The sequence below is a fragment of the Schistosoma mansoni genome, chromosome 4 (genome assembly GCF_000237925.1).
Source record: "Schistosoma mansoni strain Puerto Rico chromosome 4, complete genome".
NCBI classification, from domain to species: Eukaryota; Metazoa; Platyhelminthes; class Trematoda; order Strigeidida; family Schistosomatidae; genus Schistosoma; species Schistosoma mansoni.
Window position 1 is genome coordinate 13493875 of NC_031498.1, and position 21254 is coordinate 13515128.

General features: G+C 34.3%; 2 protein-coding genes across 2 annotated transcripts in view; one reads left to right on the forward strand and one right to left on the reverse strand.

Annotated features, from left to right (window-relative positions):
* Window positions 1-299: 299 nt before the first annotated feature.
* Window positions 300-7477, reverse strand: Smp_043220 (hypothetical protein). The gene is made up of 5 exons (XM_018796888.1): window positions 7417-7477; window positions 4717-4779; window positions 4410-4680; window positions 2960-3154; window positions 300-1846 (listed from the first exon to the last, which is right to left on the reverse strand). Exons 1-5 carry the CDS (start codon window positions 7445-7447, stop codon window positions 1783-1785), a joined length of 624 nt encoding a protein of 207 aa, XP_018651984.1. The 5' UTR covers window positions 7448-7477; the 3' UTR covers window positions 300-1782.
* Window positions 7478-12452: 4975 nt separating this feature from the next.
* Window positions 12453-21254, forward strand: part of Smp_145510 (putative shoc2) — a 41933-nt gene continuing 33131 nt past the window's right edge. The window contains exons 1-4 of the mRNA XM_018796889.1: window positions 12453-12540; window positions 12578-12757; window positions 12793-12987; window positions 15964-16087. Of these exons, the coding sequence (XP_018651985.1) occupies window positions 12925-12987; window positions 15964-16087 (187 nt within the window). The 5' untranslated portion in view covers window positions 12453-12540; window positions 12578-12757; window positions 12793-12924. The remainder of the gene's footprint in view (window positions 12541-12577; window positions 12758-12792; window positions 12988-15963; window positions 16088-21254) is intronic.

A 21254-nucleotide genomic window follows, 5' to 3' on the forward strand; every position in this document is an offset into this window, starting at 1 on the left:
GTTATGGTCAAGCGTGACTGTAAACAAGTAGATATATTCAGCGAGTTTCTTAAACGGAACTAAATGTAACCATTAGAAATAATGTTATAGTTGATATCGAGATTTTATGTTGATTGCATGAAGACGTTGAGTTAACTGACTTGCAGTCGAGTTCTGTGTGAATTAAAATGTATGAAAGAATAAGGAGTCCAGGTGTTGGAACTGATACAAAAATTGTTTAGTGAATTTTTTATGCTACCCCAACCAAAGCCTATATATAATCACGTTGTCATGAACGAGTAACAAACATCAAATGCATTAATGATTAGAACATTTTTATTTAGCACGAGATTAACAAAAAAAGATGAAAGGGACTTGATTGCACAGTAAAATGGAACTTTCCAAAAACATCCCTAAACCATCTGGTAACAAATAACTACCTGTTACTCATCTTTGGGGTATGTTAGAGTGATTACTATTAGTTACTAGGAAGCATTAGATAAGCATAATCATACATCAATTAGTTCATCAAATAATAAGGAACCTGAGTCACACTTCAAGACGTTATTCTGTCAGGCAATTTATACAAGTCAAACCAGTATTTATAAGACAATACATATCGACAAAAGAAGCACATTAGTTTCGTACATATCACACATACATCACGATAAGTATTTATTACTGTTCATTATAAAAACAACAACGACAGTGAATATCAAGCGATTTGAGAATACATTATCAATTGGATTGTTCACAGCTGCATGTCGGCGCAATTTTAAACAAAGGACGATCAGTACGGTGAATGTTTGTTTCATAAACAATGAAAGAAATAACTATATATAGATATTTAATTGTACAAGTTCCAGTTGTCGCTGGTATTTTGTGATATACCAGCTTAGGTGAACAGTTCCCATCAAGATAGTGACAATACTCAGTAAAAATCATACACATACCAGTCCACTAATCAAACATAATCATCATTATGAAAAGAGGAAGCATTGTTATGTAATCTCTCCTAAAAGTCAATAAAGTAGGAATATAATGAGTAAACCACCAGTATGAAGAAACTTTAAAAACAAAGACAAAAAGGAGCAGTAAAAAATCCGTTTCTGCAATAAAAAAAAGAGATAATCATCATAGAAACAATATAATGACGAAGAGGTAATTTAATTAATCTCTAGAATAGTTAAACAAATAAGCAAATGATCCCATTATTAATGATCTCTTTTAAAAGAATATTCATAAATAATAGTGAAGATGATAAAATATGACCAAAAAGAATGTCTGCATATATTAGAAAAACAAATTAACAATAATGATAATAACAATAGTGCGCAAAAATATTCAAATTTCTCTGACATAAATAGAAAAAAAACGTTCATTTTTAAGTCAATGAAAAATATAAAATATTGATAATGACCACAGAAAAAAGAGAATGTGAAAGTAGTTAAGTCCGTGGATACATTGAATACACCCAACTTTTAATAGATTATTGATAATTAGAAGGTATATTTAGTATGCAAAATAAAAGAACCACAAATGTGTATACAAATGTATATGTGCGATTTAGTTTGGAGTTAATAATGAGGAAATGATATTTATAATATGGTTAAAGGCCAAAGACACCAATAATAATAATCACAATGTTAAACATATATGGCAAAAAAGAAATGGTAATTAAGAGGAGGATAAAAAGAAACCAGCAGAAAACCTATTTCACCTTTAATATGCATGTGAATGTATAAACTGATGAATGAATTTTATAGTAAAAAATATTTTTTTTGATTGATCAAATCGAGTGATTTAATCCAAAGGTATGTTCAACACTTTTGTGAACCTTGCACGTTTTCGGATGAATAAAAGCATGCTGTGAATAAAAAAATAAACATAACATTGATAAATCTTGATTATTATCTGAGAATAAATAGTTTGAGGTAGAAATTTTGGAGAATCATGTTGTATACAAACAAAAAGAAACAGATAAACGTTTCTCGAAAGAACTTTTTATTTTAAACATTCGTGAGCTCTATTTACTGCCCAATAGTTGTTTACAAATACAGACAGAAATCTAAAAACACTAACCCGTTATTCTAAACACAGGAAAACGACGATATACTGAATTAAACCTAAAGATTACAGTGAGAAAAAAGGAGGAACATTTTCGACGAACAAATTTCCGATATGAGAAAATGTCCTAGTTTGTAGGTTACTAGTCCTACTGCCATCTCGTTGGGGGGGGTGTTGTTTACGAAATTGTTGAGAGGACGAAAAGCGAATGTCCCATGCTTTAAGTGGGTTGGTGGGTACAAAGGATCCGCCTGGGGGGAGGAGAAGTGGAAAAAACCCAGTGATGATTACTAATCATGGTGCACATGGGCTTCAGTATCCTGAACGAACAAATGGCGTATGAACCAATCACTGGTCACCGGCTACTATGGGACTGCATCTCCTTACGATGCTCCACTGCCTTGTGGATCAGATCTTACGGTCAAAGGCTCCGAGTGTGGCCTCCTAAGAAAACCACCTGTTTCGGTTTGGGCACCCGGGCAGTATCACAGCCCTCACACAAATCGAATGAGATTTGTGTGGCGCATATATATTTGGTGCTTCCTTGTACCAATATTTATATGTTTAGATAAATAAAATAAATAAGTTTCGACACAAGATAAAAGATAAGTATGATGTTTAGGTTTAGTATAACTTTATGGATGATAAATTAATTACTATATAACTGGAACTATCAATTTTGTTATTTTTAGATAGTTCTTACAGATAAAGGTTAAAATATCCCAAGATAGTACTACAATTTGTGAATCTAACTGATAGCAAAGCTGTGGATCTGAACAGAACTTGTATCTTTGTATCATAAAGCGGGTTTCTCGCTTACGATGAATGGAAATTAGTTCAGATCCACAAGTATAATACACGACGAACCAAATATATACATTTAGAAAATGATCTAAAACTCTACCAAACTTACGTAATTGCTCCCAACAGGAATGTAGTCGCATGGCTTAATATATTTGGAATATGATCAAGCAACCAACCAATGAAACGCGATTTCATAAAAGCCGAGTTGCGCAGACGCCACGAGCCCTTAATTGGAGACGAGCAATTAAGATGACCGGATAAGCTTTCTTTAGAATCATTTGTCTGACATACCAGTGCAGTATACCTTGAAAGTTCGAAAAATACCAATCATTGATGATCAATTCACAATTATTAGCATGTAACTCAATAACAACGAAGGATTTGGATGTTAAGCGTACTTAATGTGTAGTGGTTAAGGATAAGGATTAGATTTTAAAACTAATCATTAAGTAAGATTCGAATTTCTGTTTTCTCAATCCGGAATCCAGTGCTAAGAACAATGAGTTAGTTCAGTAACTTGAAAGAACTTGTGATTATTAATTAGAAAACAAAAGGACATTGAAAACTAAGTTAATGAGAAGACCAACTTTGAAAAGAGTATCTTACATTTTAATGACATTTTTTTCTATCGAGATTAAGCAACACGTTTCAATAATACACTTTTTGATATCAAAATGGTCACCGTAAATAATGCATAAATCGAAAGCGTGATTGTGACGGAAGTTTGGGTGTTCTCATCTATTTTTTTAATGAATAACAACGATCTAAAAAGTATAACCAGCAAATCCAATCACACGTAAACCTAGGCCTATGTATTTACGAGCAACAGGATGAAACAATAACATATATTTGTGTGCATTTCTTATGTATGTATATGAATCGATTACTTATGCATATCTTCGCAAGAAGTATTATTGATATATCACTCCAAAGTAAAACAACAGTTCGTCGACCATAGAAAGTGTTATGGTTAAAGACTAATTGGATTCGCATATAAGCTTTAATCAGTAGTAGTTACTAGTACATATATGGATACCACAATGCAATGACTATAAGTCAACATCATAAATTGACAACTTGCATATTTTATTTATCATGTCTATAATATGTATTAACTATAGTATCCAGAGCTGTGAAATGGTTGTAGTGATGGAAATATAGTCTTTACTTGATTCCAGTACAACGTTAGATCGTAAACTTTAATTACATTTAAAATTGGATGACTAGAATGTGACCGACACAAAGATAAACGGTGAAAAGTATTCTAAAATGTCGTAGGGCATATATCACATTAATTGGTACTAAATGCGTCAATGGACTGAAAACACGACCGTTTACCAAGAAGCACTTGACAGCAATGACAATGTAGACTAAAACAATTAGTTTTGGTTCGCTTAACACAATGTCCTTGGCTACGCCAAATCCCACTTACAAAAATACGAATTGGTTAATTACTTTATAAATGACAAGTATCGCGTAGACAGTATGTAATAAGTTGATTCTTTTGGAGCTTTACAAGGTGGGGTAAAACGTTAAAACCACGGAATATATTGACTTACGCTCCAACTTCAGGTCGACTAGCCCATTCTCCCGAGCTTGTAACTGGAAAATCAGTTGGAAAACTCGCAGTGGAGGACTTGGTCATACTTATATTTTGATAAGTAGAGTGAGACTGTTCGGATGTATCACCACTGTGAAGTTCGTCGTGTGATAATGGGCTAGGCAGAGAACCATCGCTTGTTTTATCTGAATGTTCTTGAGCTTCTGAGAGGAAGAGAGTCAGTAATCTTTCTTCAACTATGGTATGGAGACCGCCAGGTTCCTGGAAACCTAGTGTCCGTGATTTAATACTGAGAACATGAATACCTGAATAGCTAGAACCATTTTGGTTGTAACCCAGACTTTGTGGAGTGACTTCTATCCAGGAATCTATCCAAAACACAGAGATAAGTACGTAGTTAACATTGCTTATTATTAGTAGTACTTGGTAAACCTTATGAAAAATACTGAATTTCCTTGGTACTTCCAATGTGTCAGTAAACAGAATTAATTAGGGTGAAAAATCTATAAAGAAACACACCAATCTTGTTAGTATTAACACATCAATAAGCAGTAACGACTTTTGCGGAAGCAAACTGAAATGTTATCACTGACCATCTACTTACTAACTATATCTCAGTAAAACTAGAGTACTATGATAAAGTTTGGATTGTCTACTCCGTTGATGCAAGTGAATTTGGCAAGAAAATAATGTGTAAAAATAGACATCCAAAGGTAGGATAGGCTTTTATTAACTTGTGTTTTACCATACTTTCCACTCTAAATTAAAATGATACCTTGAATTGTTTCGTGACCGGAAACAGGAAAAGAATTTGATTATTTACTATTGACATATTGTACTAAAAATCAGTAAGACATCAGGTACTTGGGTATAAGCTACAATCCTAGTGGGAGAGTTAATGATACTACCCGGTTTCCTAAACCGAAGTAGGTGGAACAGGGTTTAAACTTCGGACATAGTAGCTGAAGTCCAAAGGCTTTAACCACTAAGCAGCCGCTTAATAAGCATATATATTATGAAAGAGCATGTTTTGAGTTTCATTCCACTTTACAATGAGATACAGTGGGGTTGAGGAAAGATTATAAACCTTTTTCAAATTCGTTTGTTTACATGATACATCATATATTTCGGTGAGGAACAACGGATGCAGCTACAATATTATTACAATCTTGCATCTGTGAAACAAATATGGATTAGTTCAGGTTACTGCTATTAAATAAACTGGTACAAAAAAGTGATGGGAATTCATTTGTTTCGAAAGTCCATTTTAACAGTTGAGTGCCTATAACCCTTTCCGAAGAACTTATTCACTGGTTTGATGTGGCGATAGTTTTCATAAAAAACGAACCTAGAAGGGTTACTTAGTTGACAGATTGATTATAAATAACTCATGCACACAACCAACTAGAAACCTAAATGGTTTCATTCCTATTTGTTTGTAGTACATATAAGTTCTGCTACAATAAGTTATCATCAACTAAGTAATGACTTTGTGAAGGGTCGTAGAGTCAATGAGCGAACAATAATAATATTACGAGATTCTTCTCAGTCAAAAAACAGCCGGGACTAATCACTTAACTTGATCGCACTTTTAGGAAGAACTTCATTTGAGAAACTCTTCGGAAACAATGATGCAAAAACCGAGTTGCGGAATATCCTTAATCAATAACCCATAGAAAAAAACTGACTACTACGATGGGTCGTATATCCGATTAGCACCATGAAGGCGCCTGAAATGGTCCGAATTGTCATTAACCACTTTGGCTTTTTCTGTAAGTAGATTGATTTTATCTCCAACGCAATCACAGGCACTTAAACTACCCGAATATAACTTCAGTTATTTATGAATATAGCGGCTCCCTAAAATCAAAAAGTTCAGACAGGCTCTTGAAATCTTGAGGAAGTACCTTATGGTCACCAAATACTGGCTGAATATATCGAGTTCGGACAGTCTACATATCACCCCACAGTAGGACAAAGTTACCCACTTATTTGAGATAGAAAATTCTTTCTCCAGGTAACATCTTCACCACATACTTTCGGTGATGCCTCCAGAATGTCATGAACAACAGCTGGAGTGCGATAAGAATAAAAAGAACCTGGCTACAAAGATTAGTGGTTAGTTGCCAGGATGATCTAATGAGGCTATTTATTATGAACGAACATATTTCTCACCCCTTATAGTTGTTTACTACCTTTCTTTTCATGATTTTCCTTATTACTCAGTGATTTTTGTTTTCTGGTCGCTCTATTTAGTGTACACAGCTTACAGCTGCTGAATGTCTCCTTAATATACACAAGATAAATAAGCTACTCAATCAGTCATTAAAGCAAATTTCGGGACAAATATGTTCTGATACAGGTTGTTTTACTCTACCATACACAAAACCAACAAAGCAGAATGGGGGGAGGGTTTACATAATGCTTTTCAAGGCTATGGTAAACAGGTACACAGAACAGAATGTAGCGGTTTAATATAATCAGTCAGTTGACTGATCACTACATTCGCCTTCTAGTTAAAAGACAGCTATCTCACCTGCCCCAAAATGGATGCAGGTTCGACTAGGCCAACCATGACTTCAAACTTTCGATCCTAACCTTGACTCCTCACACTAAGCTGCAACCCTCTTTTGACCATAGTAGGGTGAATTTTTTTAGGATCAACGTAGCGTCGCTTTAAGGTCGTTCATGAGTTATATGCTTACTAAATTTATCAGTCAGCAACTCACTAGGTTGATGGAAGTGATTGGTGGGTTTAACTGCTACACTATCACAGAAATGCGTTTCCTGCTAAAAGGTTTGTGAAATAATGTTGGCGAGCGTAAGTTATTACGCTTATCAAGCAGCTGGTCACAACATAAACTGGATGGATATGAAGAAAGGTAATTCAGACACAACTAACACTGCGAACTATGTCATTTATTGTCTCTAATAACCCTCAGAAATAAAGCCTTACAACACCAAAATGATTAACAAAGAAAGAGATCTAGACCATAAAAACATACCCCCAAGATCAAGGGAGTCCGAAGGAACCATTAGAACCCAGATTCCAAATACCGCCGAAAATGGTGATACACAATTCAAGGTCTTTTGTATACGTTTCAAAATTCAAAAGTTGTCAGCCGAAATAATCAACTTCTTTTCTGTTACCTGCGTCTTGGTGTTAAAGGAGCTTTCTTGATTACGCAAATGTTGTGGTGTCCTTAAATACTTATAGTATTGTGAATACAATAAAATGTCTGATCATCCCTCTGATTATGAGATATTTTTGTAAATATTTCTTCCTTCCATGAATAGTATTCAAATGCATCAGTAGTGAATACATTCCGCTTGTCACTTAATTGATACTTTCGTTGTTCATTGGTTTATAAGGTCATGTTTCTTCTGTTCTGAGCTACGGAGGTAAACACATCCCCGAAATAAACAGCACTGTAAGTGTTCTACAATAATGTTGACCTGATTAGTTTTAGTAGACACACCTTGCCTGAAGGAACTCGGTCATTCATCCACACTAGATCAAGAGTTGTTACGCTGTGCTCCGCATCTTTTGTAACTGTTAGCCAGCTGAGACCAAATGCGTCTCGACATATCGATAGCTTTCCAAACACATCTTCGAACCCCTCCATTTCTGTGCTCTGATTTGATTGAGTTGTTATTCTTTGTTGATAAGGGTATTACGTGTGAAGACGTTGTCAGAATCCAAACACTTTGGGCACATTCATGTTTAACTGGTAAGTCTTCGATAGAAGAATAATAACATTGTCTTGTACATTCTAGGCCACTGAGCCCTGCCTTTGGTTGCTGGCTGATATCTTTTTGGAATACACCGTAGGAATTACACTCAGTTTGGACGCTAAATATATAAAACGATATCCACTATTTGTGTGGACACCCTTCATATTGTATGGTTTATCAATAACTGACTTGGTCGTGTTTCAATTAATCATTGCACTTCAGTGGTAGCCACAATAGCTATGATTTTGGTATATACTGGTTAATTCACTAAACTGACTATCGCTTAAGAATGGATACAGTACTTCCCGTTTTTTATGAGGCGAATGCTGTTGAAAAGTCTGACCACTGATCTTTTTGGGTGAATTGGGGAGTGACCTTCTGTAGGATTCTTGGGTTTTCGTACAGTTGTTATATTGTAGTTCACTGCACACATTTAGAGCAAATTGGACTTATTTAATATATATTTTTGGGCTCCTATCGACTGTATACACCTAGTTTGAAGCTATCTAAGTGTTGTGTATTCGCACCTTCATTTTCATAAGGATCACTTGATTACCGAGTTGTTGAGTTTCAGATTTTTCAGGTCAGTGTGTGCTTAGCCGTTGATCCAGTGTCTACGCAGAAGCTTGATACAAAGCTATAAAGGTTCTCGGCGCTATACTTTTGTTCTTGATTATATAAATAACGTTTTGGGTGTTATTTCTGAGTTTTCATCTACATGTAATTTCATGCCTAACTATCATTATATTTTGACTAAGACTCCCGGTTAGGTCAGTATGAAACTGGTGAGCCATATAATATTCATAAAATCAAAATTCTAAGTCCACCCACAGGTAGTTTGTTACCTAGTTTTTGATAACTATTATTTTTTGTGAATTCTATTGTGGATATATCAGATTAAACGAACTAGTTCGGCGAGTTTAATGAGTTAGCAAATTTGAATTCATTGAACTCTATGACTATGCCTTTATTTAGTAAGATTAACTTTCAAGTATGGTTTGTTTAGGCTGGAGTAAAATTTCGTTGTCGAAATACTTGTATGGGGTTTTAAAGTATTTTCTGCTGTTGAAGTTATTACCTGCTGAGGTAGCCTCCAAATTGTCGGATATCAAAGGCAAAGCTAATTGTCAGAGCCCCAAAACAAATTATAACCGACGATTGTTCATTTACTACATATGGCTCTGACTACTTGTATTAAGATAGATTGATATACTTTAAGACGTTTCTACCATGCGATGGTACATTTTCGTGTGCATGAGGTGACTCGTTGATGAATGAATATGAATGAAAGATTACTACTGATCTTCTGTTCAAGCCCGTGTACTATACTTAAGCTAGCTGGGTTTAGGCAACAGTGTCAATAAAAGTCATGTGAAAATTGAATTAAAAGACCTTAACTCTGACACTCATTTGTGAAAAAAGCGATGAAATACGCAGCATGGATAAAGGCTTCTAATAAGCAGTGGTGTAGACTAAAATAAGTAAAACTGGCTTACTGAGTTTTAAATGATGATTTTGGCGTTAGCATATCCTATCTTTTTCTTCTAACTAAGACTGATCACTTAAAAATACAATCTCAGAAACTTCGAGAACTTAGATCGCTTAGATTATTCACATTCTTATGCACATAAATTTATTCCTGTTTCTATGACTATCGTGTCTTTTGACGTATCAATCTTACAAAGTAACTTATTACAGTAAATCTTGAAGGGATCGTGAACATGAAGGTATGATCATACTCCTGTTTATCATCAGGTTATACGAATGTTTTGAATGTGTCTGACCGATTAGTTTTAAATAATGCAGGAACTAGGTCAAGCAAAGTCTTGGAGAATAACAATACGACTTAAGAATGTCGTGGTGGTTGAAGAATCTCGATTGATAGACATGTCCAGAGTGTCACACAAAGTAATATGCACGCCTTTTTCGACGGCCGAAGGTATGACCTTCCAGTCTCTTAGAGATTTAAGGGACAATGCACTTATCAGCATCTTGCACTTGACGGTATCATGAAGGATCAGGTTTCTATCGATTCACTCTTTTATTTTGTTTAAACCCTGAATCATAAAGGTACCAGCGAATCGCTCGACCTCAAAGTTATCAGCACACAGAAGTCTGAGAATGAGGGGTGCTCGATAAATATATATCAGCCCGAATGACCAGGATTCAAGCAGTCCAATCAGTCTCCGGTCCCCTCCAAATTGCTAGTCGAACTAAAACTGTATTCGCACTAGAGTTATATCGAACATGTTTTGCCATTGTTATGTCTAGATTATGTCACATATTTCTACATTGGTTTGGTGAATAAATCAGCTGGTTTAGTGGTAACTAACTGATGATCTTCCAGTTTATTCGTATTAGTGGTTGACATTTGTGTACTTTATCACACATATTGAGCTAAACCACAAGACACATCCCCAACATATGATCTCTGCGATTAGCTAAAGGATGAATAAAGCCGTTCCCTGATATGTCTTGTATACTTTGAAGACAGTATAAGAAAGTATTAAGAAATATTTTCCCGTGGTGCCTACACGTTTGAAAGATCTATCTGTAGTGGTATTGGCTCCTATTCACACAATCTTAGAAGTTGAAGATATAATAACTGGGAAGACCCACATTGAACATTTAACATAGTAGAAGGTCAGAGGTGGTGAACACGAGAACAATTAGCACTGCTCATCCATTCAGGCGTAGTCACCCTATGTATCCCCATGATTTTTGTGTTGATAATATTTCTGTCTTCCCGAACTAAATGTGTTCTTCAGAAATCTTAGACGTCATGCTGCTTGTTGTCACAATAGGACGAGTCAGTGTAGATAGTGGTGTGACTTCCACTTAAGAACTTATACATTAGGTAGTCCCATCATGACGAATCTACAATTTCGATATCAGGTAAATATATACTGGTTTCAAAGTAGACCATAATTTAACGGATTTATCTAAGTAGCACTATGTACAATCTTCGCAGAAATATGTAGAATATACTTGAGCACAATGTATGGTTTCGAACGAATATTTTCCTATGTTGCTACTGTATTAAGCATGGCTCCAGAAGCATCCATAAGTCCAAGGTCGTGTATATCTTCATAAATATCCTCCCCTATTGTACACTAACCCAACTCTGGAGTTGAGACCATGTGTAACTTCGATCACCGAGCATTCATGTATCAAGCTTTCCGTCGTCCTGTACACTACACTCATCTGTGGAAGCGAATGGATTACTGAGCTTATATATGTGCTGATAAAAGTGTTCCTAGAACAATAACAACGCAGCTAGTTTCTCGACTTAGTAGCGTTTCACCACGCTCACCGAAATATTCGTTTTGATTACCCCAAACAACATACCATAGAAACATTTTAAGTGAAGGCAGCAGAGATGAGTCCATGCACCGGCAGCTTAACACAGTATAAACTCATCTTAAGGCGAATAATCTTGTGAAATTTGCTGTGACTCAACTTGTCGTTCAGTTTACGGAATTGTGCGTCCATGACACTACATTTGAGTCTCTAGACTACCAACTTCGTACAATCCGAATTCTCAATGCCATAGTTATTTCTAATGTTATCAGTGGTCATTAAATCTTCACAGTTTATACTAAGAACTGATCCTAACTGGACGGTCATTACAAACAGACGGGTACTTATCATTTGCTTTGATCTGCCGTGAAAATCCTAGGCAGTTCTTACTCATGGTACCACCAGGGGATGGACTCTGTATCTACAGGTCTCTCTGTCAGCCCGTAGCTTTAAAACATATGAGCTGACCATAATCACATGCGAAACTACTGGAGCTCACGAAACTTGATTCAGATGTCTCAACAATATTATTAAACACAATAATTAGTAAATGCCACTCGGCCTATCCTTACAACTGAAGATTCGCATTATTGCTTCAACATTTGGCAGGAATCATCATTTTGTATCAATTAGCAAGGTTTATCTAGTTTTTCTACATCTATCTCATCAACGATTGAAGAAGTACTGGGTTTTGTATTTGTGTTGATAAAGTTTTTGATTTCAAGGTTGACCCGAACGCGGTAAACTGATTGTAATATGCCGGTAAGACATTTTCTCGACTTTTTTTCGATTGGTTAGAGGCAGCGTTCATACACGTCAACCGATCAGGACAAGGCAAAGTCAGTCAATAAAGAATTTTTCAACAAGCAATACAAATCATTGAAGACGTATATTCGAAGTAGCCCTTATTGACAGCGCGATATTATATTACAGGTGCTGGCTCCAATCCTGTTCTCCACTCAGGAATATGCTCATCACAAAGTCCTGGGATACCTGGATCTCCCGCTTCATCAGCCACAAAGAAAGGTGTCTTTTATCAAGATGACAGTGGGAAAATCATCAGCTTAACTAAATCAAGGAAATCTAATCATTCCGTTAGTTTTCGATTGAAAATCATGAAAACTGTTCCAGGATGGCAGTAAGCTGATTTCTGACTCGAAAAGTAGATTGATACTGGATTTGTCTTCTTTGGGGCTTGACAGCGTTTCTCCGGACATTGGGAGTCTCAGTCATTTAATAGAGCTCTTTCTGTATGATAATAAGTTAACATGTCTTCCTTTGCAGATTGGACTTCTGAAAAACCTTCAGAGAGTATGCCGTAATCTGTTTTACCTTTTTTTCCACAGTTATGGCTACAGGAAAACTCCCTCACATTTCTACCAGATGAGCTTGGTTATTGTTCAAAACTAACTCACCTTGATATCAGGCACAACAGACTTGAAGGTTGCATACCTGTTGTTCTAACAAAGTTTGCTTTAATGAAACAACTCTACCTGACCTACAATAAATTAACGGATATTTCTGCTATTGGTAATTTACGTGTAGGTCTAGTCATGTTATTTTTACTTCTCGTGTATGATATTTTTCTTGGGTTTTCTTTGTTTGTCTTCCTCATCAACTCTTTTAAAATCTAGCGTTTATTTCAGATAACGACGTAATACATTTGGACAGACAATTGCGTTTCACTTTCAGTCCAGAAATTACAGAAAGCTGTAAGACCTGTGGTAATTACGAAGATGGAAGGTCTCTCAGTTAACACAAGTTTCTGTTCATTGTTCATGAAGGCGAAGCTATAAACATATGTTGAGTTTTGTAGTTAGCTAGTGGGTCATTTGTTTTGTGCTTTTAAACGGTCTTGGAGTTTCTTGGTAAATTCTCTGATTTAGAAGGTAAATGATGGGATATCTCATGCGAAACTAACGTTTGGTAGGTTGAGATGTCCTTTGATCATTGTGTCCCATATGTGGACGAGGTTTAGTTCAGCAAATCTGTCACCATATGCCAGCCCTAAAATTTATGAATTTAGCCTATTTGAAATTTTCTCACCTTTTCCAGTTGCTCACTACCATTTTCTGACAAATTAACCGCTTGTATGCAATACAGGAGTTCCGGTTGGAAGGACGGTGTATATGATGTAAAGGGTTACTGAAATTTCTACATGTTGACTATGAAGTTCTGAAACATTTGAGAGTAAATGAACGTATACAATGGTTTTTAATTTTTGATTGATACTAACCTCTAGATTGCTATGTGTATAGAAAACAGATGACTCAACAGTTTTCGCTATTTAATTGTGTAATAATTACCAATATGCGCCATAATCCACTTAGATCCATTCAATACTAGTTGCTGGGTACCATGACAATATTCTGACTCTTTCTGATCTTCTCAAAGCTCTATACTATCCCCTTCGTTTCATATCTTTCATCACATCCCGATACATTTATTAAGAGTCATCAGTCACAAGACTGACGATGAAGAAAAACCGGGAAGATCATTGACATAAGGGGGGATTAATGTTAGCACCCTACATTACTCCACTGAGCACCATTTTTAAGCTAGACAGTCAGTGACTTTATTCGGGTCCAATTAAAAGTTTATTTATCCACAGAAATAATCTTCTCCTGCTTTGATACTGCCCTACTTTGGTAACAGTCTGGTGTATAGAACTTTATCAAGGACTTGAAGTCAGTGGAGGGTAAACCAACAGGTAGTTCGTAATCTCACAAGGCAATAACAGGTTGATACTTTAAGGACTTTCGTACGAAATCTACTGTAGACGTCCTGAGAGACGTTTCTACTTTTACGTCGCAAGCAAATCTTCATTGCATAATGGATTTTCTTGAATGTGTTTGGCACTATAGTGAATTAAGTCCCTGCCTATTAAGTCATCTATTGCTGCACTGGGTGTACTACATAGTTTCAGCATAATAAAAATGTACTTGAAATTACCAGGTTAGCGGAAAATTGATTAAATGATTTCATACTGAAGTGCCATTATTTGATAATCATAAAACATGCCGAACTAAAGTGGCAGCTGGGATAAAAGTTGGCGTAATGTGTCTTGTGCATAGCTTCTTCGTGTTTTGGCTATTAATATTCTCTTTCTGTCGGTATCAAGAGGAGCAAATTTAAAATCATGTTACAAATATTATGGGTTTGTTATGTGTACATTTGAGTCATGTTATATTTTGATCAGGTCATATGCAATACAACCTAGCAGAGTGGCTGAAAAATGCACTGTTATATCTAATGCACTCTTCTACTTTAAGTTTCAGGCACTAATGTATCGTTATGAATTATTACACCTGTCGTTAAAACTTTAAGCGTTAGTATTAAGTGCTGTTTATTCAAAGCCTATCAATAGATTTTTCCGATTAACACTATTCACAATTGGATTTAAAATACCTTGACAAATCGTTGATCTTAATTGAAACCTATTTCCGTTTGCAAGTGTAACTGAATTGTCAGCTGTTTTTTAAATTCATGAACATGTTCTTACATTCTAGAACTATAGTTTCTGCCTTTTTTTAAAAAAAACCGACTTCGTTACTTTGAAGAATGTTTAAACATCATTGCAGCTCTTCAGATAATTAAAATAACCCATTGTTCCATTGAATATGAACGAAAAGAATTCAGCGAGGAAAATTTTCTTCTCGACTAACTCATTTACTTAAGCCGTACATTCGTGCGTTTTAGGTCTTTTTTATTTTTATTAATCTTTGTTTTTTTTAAACTAGTGTTTTATAATTTTAAAACAGTCAGTTATTATTATCCTTAAATGATTTGTCATGGTTATTATTCAGTTTCTATTATGATGACCTTTGTGTTTTTCGTTTTTCTTCATATATGTCAAGTGGACAATTATTTTTCATAATTCTGACCCGTAAATCATTTCCAGACTCTTACCCCTTGATTATTGAGTTGCCTCATTTGATAATAAGTCTTGAACCAATTTATGATGCAGTCTTTTATATTTTTCTATAAATATATACTTACCAAACATCTATAGATACGAATCTACAGTTTAAGTAAATGATTTCGTCGAAAAGAAAGTTTCCTTTGCTGGATTCTCTTTATTTTTGTTTAAATGTCCATTGCTTGTAACAGTTAAGGATCCTGAAATGATGCAAAAGACATGCAGCTCAAGTGTATGGTTTTTGTGGCGTTGTATAACCTGAGATAGATGGTTTAATGACTCAGCTTTCATTGTAATTCTGAAAATCATCAACTCCTGCTTCATGTGGCAGTATGTGCTGACTGTCTATATCTCAGTTAGGTTTAGTAGACGATTGTTGATGATCATCATTTCCATGGGGAAAGCCTATCGATTGGCTATTGTTTGTGATACGTATGTTTTTTCTACAAAGAAAGTTTTATTGCTGAACAAAAGTTCCGAAAACAGTTAATCAAATAGAAATCAAATTTTTGACGCTTGTGGCTGTAGTAATTGTCTACATTATAAAATTAACCATAACCGGTATAATTTTACCCGCAAAATACATTTTCTTATTAAGTTTCTACAGACATTAGTGGTGAAAAGTAATCAATTACAAGGACCGATTCCAGATTGTATTGGAAATCTAACGCAATTAAAAACTCTGGATCTATCAAAGAATCGTTTAACCAAAATTACTGAAAGTAGTTATTCTTTTTGCATGTATTCCATTCACTATTTAATTTGTTTACATTTTGCAAGAAATATAACTGGGAACTATCTACTGAAAATGAGATATTTGTAGAAAACTGGAGATTTCATTTGACTCAACATGAAGATAGTTAAACGTGTATAATGACAGCTCATAACTAATTAGTTTGTCTGATGAAGCTTTTGGAATTACGCAGGTAAAATGTTTGCTTCGTATCCTTTAAATAGAAGGGACGTTACAATTACATATTATTTTTTATTTCAAATCTATTTAGAATAGTACAAAGAAGAACTTTTTTATAGATAATAGTCCATGTAATTTTCTGTAGTCCCATTTTCTTTAATCGATGTTGACGTTCTGTAATGCAAGTACCCACCCATTTTACTGACAAAAAATACCCTGAAGTTTTACATTGGATGCCAGTTTAGTGGTATGCAGGTTAAGCGTTTGCATGCGAGACCAAAGGTCCTGGGTTAGAGTCCCAGTTGCAGGGTTGTAGACGCGCATCGCTGATGAGTCCCATACTAGGACGAAAGGGTTGTACAGTGCTTAAGGACTTTTATTAGTGGTCTAGCTAAGATCAGTTCATGAGTTGAGCTATGGAAATTTTACAATCGGCATAAATATCTATAAAGTAAAACTAACGCTTCCCTCACAAGAACGTGCAGTCCCCTTGTAGTTGTTAATACATATCTATCTGTTTAATGAAAAAAGATGTTTTTTTAAGTGTTTCTAGCCTATCTGGATTAGTTGCTTCACTTTTATAAAAATTTAATTTTTTGATGATAAAACTATTGAAATTCGACAAAATTTTGCCACTTTAGATTTTCTGAATGTATAATGAGCTGGTAAATTTAGAAAGTTCAGTAACTAAATAATACTTGAAAAAACATTAATTGATTTATTATTTACGCAACGTTATATTGATTGTTTTCAGTCATTCCATAATAACTTTTCAAAGTTATATGTAGGTAGATATTTTATACTTTAGTCACGTACTTGAAATCTTTCTTCAGTTTAATGACGGATGGATTGATGATGGATTCATACATTAAATGTGATAGCTGCACAACAACGTCATCTTAACCATAACACAACTCGATGAGGGATGTTAATTGGTGTAGGAGTGAACTGGAAAAAAATTAGGGGCGGTCAGACTTAAAACTGGCATCTTCCTCTGGGTTTTGAATTCCAGTATTTTTTCATATATGTTTTTTCAATAACCCTCTGAACCATATTTTAAATCTCCATTCTTTCTTGTTATCAACCGTATTATGATATTTTGATTCTTTTGCTACCACTCCTAACTTTATCTCGTCAAGCTCATGTGTCATGGAAACTTGAGCCATCTTGTATATTTACCAGGCTCTGAGTTGATCATAACTGACTAATTGGCTGACTAGCAGTCGAAGAAACTCTGTACCCTGAGCTTCATTTTAAAGGTGACATAGTGTGTAAAATTCACATCCGCCTAGCCAATAGATCCAACAAAATGACTTTCAATACTGCCATTTTGCTCGTAACATTTTCAGCTAAGGCAATACTGTTTCACCAAACCAACCAAAAAATACCGATGATAGTCTCGTCTTTGTGTTCTTATCAATTTAACTTGTCCAATGACTCTAGTTACGTAGATGGTACTCAAAATGCCTTATCCTTGCATGTGACTTTTATGGTCCGTCACTTTAGTGAATTTTGGTAGGTAGTTCGGAAATTTCGCCTTTTATGTTCATTTGAATGACTAAAATGCAAAATGAACTCATTGTCAGATTTTCCCATTTTCTTCAATATTAAACATTCTGTCAAGATGTTAGTGATATGTAAAATAATTCGCTAATTCAAAAGACATTTAGTTTCACAGAGGGTTTCGTTTTTCATGATCCTTTAAAATACATGTCTATTATTAATACTGTTAAATGATTATAACGACCATAATTTTTGTTGTCTAAGCGTTTCAATGTCAAAAGTTTTGACAATTTCATTATTGTTTTCTCACTGATTTTCACTAAGGTCACAGATAATTATGGTCAAATAATCATCCAATTGATTAACTGAACCATTTAAATTCTTCATCAGCAGTTATTGATTACATTAAGTTTAATAAGGTCGATATATTGTGTGAACTAATGCATTTCCGGAAAACTGAATTTATTTTCCCCCTCTTCAAACACTGTTCATACAGTTTAGTTTTGTTTAAGCATATTGACTTCTATTCTAATTGACCACTGGTTAGAAAACCGTAGTCACTTTCAAATCGTGAGTGTAAATAAGTATTAAATCATGGCATTTGACATTGTATTGCTTATCCTATTCAATGTTTTATGAATGCAAGCGACGTGCGTAACTCTATGTAGTATTGGTCAAGGTTAGATAGAATATCAAGTTAAGCATATGCAACTAAGTATTAAATGCAAACAGCTTTCCACCCATTACATTTGGTAATCTAAAGCATTAGAAACACAGTAAATCAAGCTCAGAGTTTCAAGTGTCATGTAATGATGGGTATCTGAGTGATATCTTTAAGTGTATTTCTTTATTTTACTTATAAAATTTGCCTTTAAACTTCCGAGTTGAAAAAAATATTGTTTTGCATAACATGTGGAGTAATAAAGAGTAATCGTAGTGATAATACTGCATTTTGTATTGATCAAATCTCAGCCTTTTGCATAAAGGAAACATTAATTTGAAGATAGTTATAGTTACAAATTGACACTTAATGGGGAATAATTGCTAAGTGAAGGCAATCAATGCTTGTCCCATTCTTATATAGAACTCCTCAACAGTGGTAATAAACGATCTTACATGGAGTTAAACATGCGACCATTAAATCTTGTACAGGACATAACACCTTTAGCCTACATTTTCAACAGTCATTTTACAATATACCTTTAGTCACGATTATCGCTTGATAATTGTCACGCTGTTGAGTTTATTCAACTTAAGCAGTTCACCGCTCTTTGGTTTACAGTGGTTCTTTAGCTGATTTCAGTCTTTGACATAAAGTGTCCTAAAATTGGCACAGTCGACCTAAATCACGCAAATAAAAAATTATATTAGTTTGGATCTTACATGTGAAATTTTCTGTAGAAATGGTCAGTCATGTGGTAAGTAGTAAGTTATCTAGGTAAACGGTCTTTAAATATGACTTGGATTTTATTAATGTATGAAATAACATATTACTTTAGATGTTGTTTTATTATCATGAAATTTAAATTATATCAATTCAGTCATAGTTTTTATTGAGTGTACATTTTATTCTTATTCATGGACTGATGATAAATAACATATAGGCCCTAAAAAATTGAAAGCCTAAGATTGAAAGAAAATTAAGAGGTTGGGACTTGAATGAATGTGAAATGAATAACAGATTTAGTAACAGGGTTAAATCGACTATCACACTAGTTGAACTCAAGACAGAATCCTAACGTTTATTGTCTCCAGTTTAATTTCATTTTATATATATATTCTGTAGCAAAACAGACTAAATCTAAAGTTGATGAACTGAAATACATACGGTTACGTAAGCAAGTGATTTGAAGGTTTATTAATTTACATATTTCATTTCATTGTTAAAAAAATAATAATTTTATAGAATATAACTGACGTGATTTTTTATTTTATTATAGACAAGCAAATATCGTAAGAATATTGTTCCAAATCACCATTTCACTATTAAATAGACTTGATCAATCTATGATATTTTTCAATAGCATCTAGATTTTCTAATGATTTTAAGCAATAAATTACTGTAATCTTAGTACAATACTTTTCATTCCCCTAGATAAGGGATCATTTTTAACTAAGGTCATAAATTATTTGAGTAAAAACTGTTCTCATTCAATGTAACAACTTCATATAAATATAAATATGTTAATTATTTTAAACGTTGACCTGAAATGTTTTCCGAACAGTTAAGAAATTCTACATATCAAAAATTCCTTATCGTTGTATTACGATTAAAAGGGACATTTCAAAAATACCGATAACTGAACTTGGTAATTTTAAATAGTTTGATGAGTTCTCTTGTTTAATTATTCACTTTTTTTTTAAAATAAACCGAATACTGATGTTTACTTAATTATGCTTCCGTTGTTTCGTTGTAGTTACGTGTAAACTTAGTAAAATTACAGGTCATCAGAAATATTATGACTGTTTATTGATCTATCTAGAAAAAAAAGACTACAAATTATCACATGGATGTGTTATTTTCCATGAAATAAGTTTATGTGTATACAAGTATAATGTAGTTTCATAGTTGAAAGCATGAGTCAATTGAAGCTAGACCACCATCGGATGCCGGCTCAGTGGTCTATCGGTTAAGTGCTGTGGCACGAGACTAGTAGGTCCTCGGGTTCGAACCTTGCGAGGATGTGCACTGCTGAGGAGTCCCACAATAGGACGAAGCGGTCGTCCAGTGCTCCCAGGTTTTCCTTGGTGGTCTAGCTTCAATTGACTCATGCTTTCAACTATGAAAATACTGAAATCTCCACAAAAACCCCTTCTAAATATAATGTAAACAATTTGTTATTACATACGTATAACAGATTGAATAGAGAAATTATCAATAAGTCAGAAATTTTCTCTCTATAATTTTCTTTCTAGTTTTATGTTGGTTATTTATGCAATCTTCTCAAAACTGTTTCTTCTAGTGTAATATATATATTTTTTGTTATACACTTTTAGGGAATATGTAAGTTATTCATCCAAATAATTTATATAAGACAGCTACTGGAGCAAATCACTTTGATATTAAAATGATATTCAGTATAATAATTACATGTTAGATAGTTGTACTTGCATTACTAACATGATATTAGTCAATAATAAAAAATACTTGATAATTGTTTGAATAATCCTTCCAAATTAGAAAAATATATATATGACTATTCTATGCTTTAATCAAGCAGAATGCTAAATCTTTTTGGGTGGTGTTTAGAGGTACCATGAATGTCTATCACATTATGTCGTCTACATGAACGGATTTATAAATGGTAGAAGTTAGAAGATGAGTAAAACGTAGGCTATTGCTGAGTAATTAATTTGATAGTGATTTTTGATTTAACTCTTTATCCATAGCTTATTAAATTGATATGGAAATTATGTAGATAATTTAAAAATATTAACATATAGAGTGATAACCACTATGATTTCAATTAACC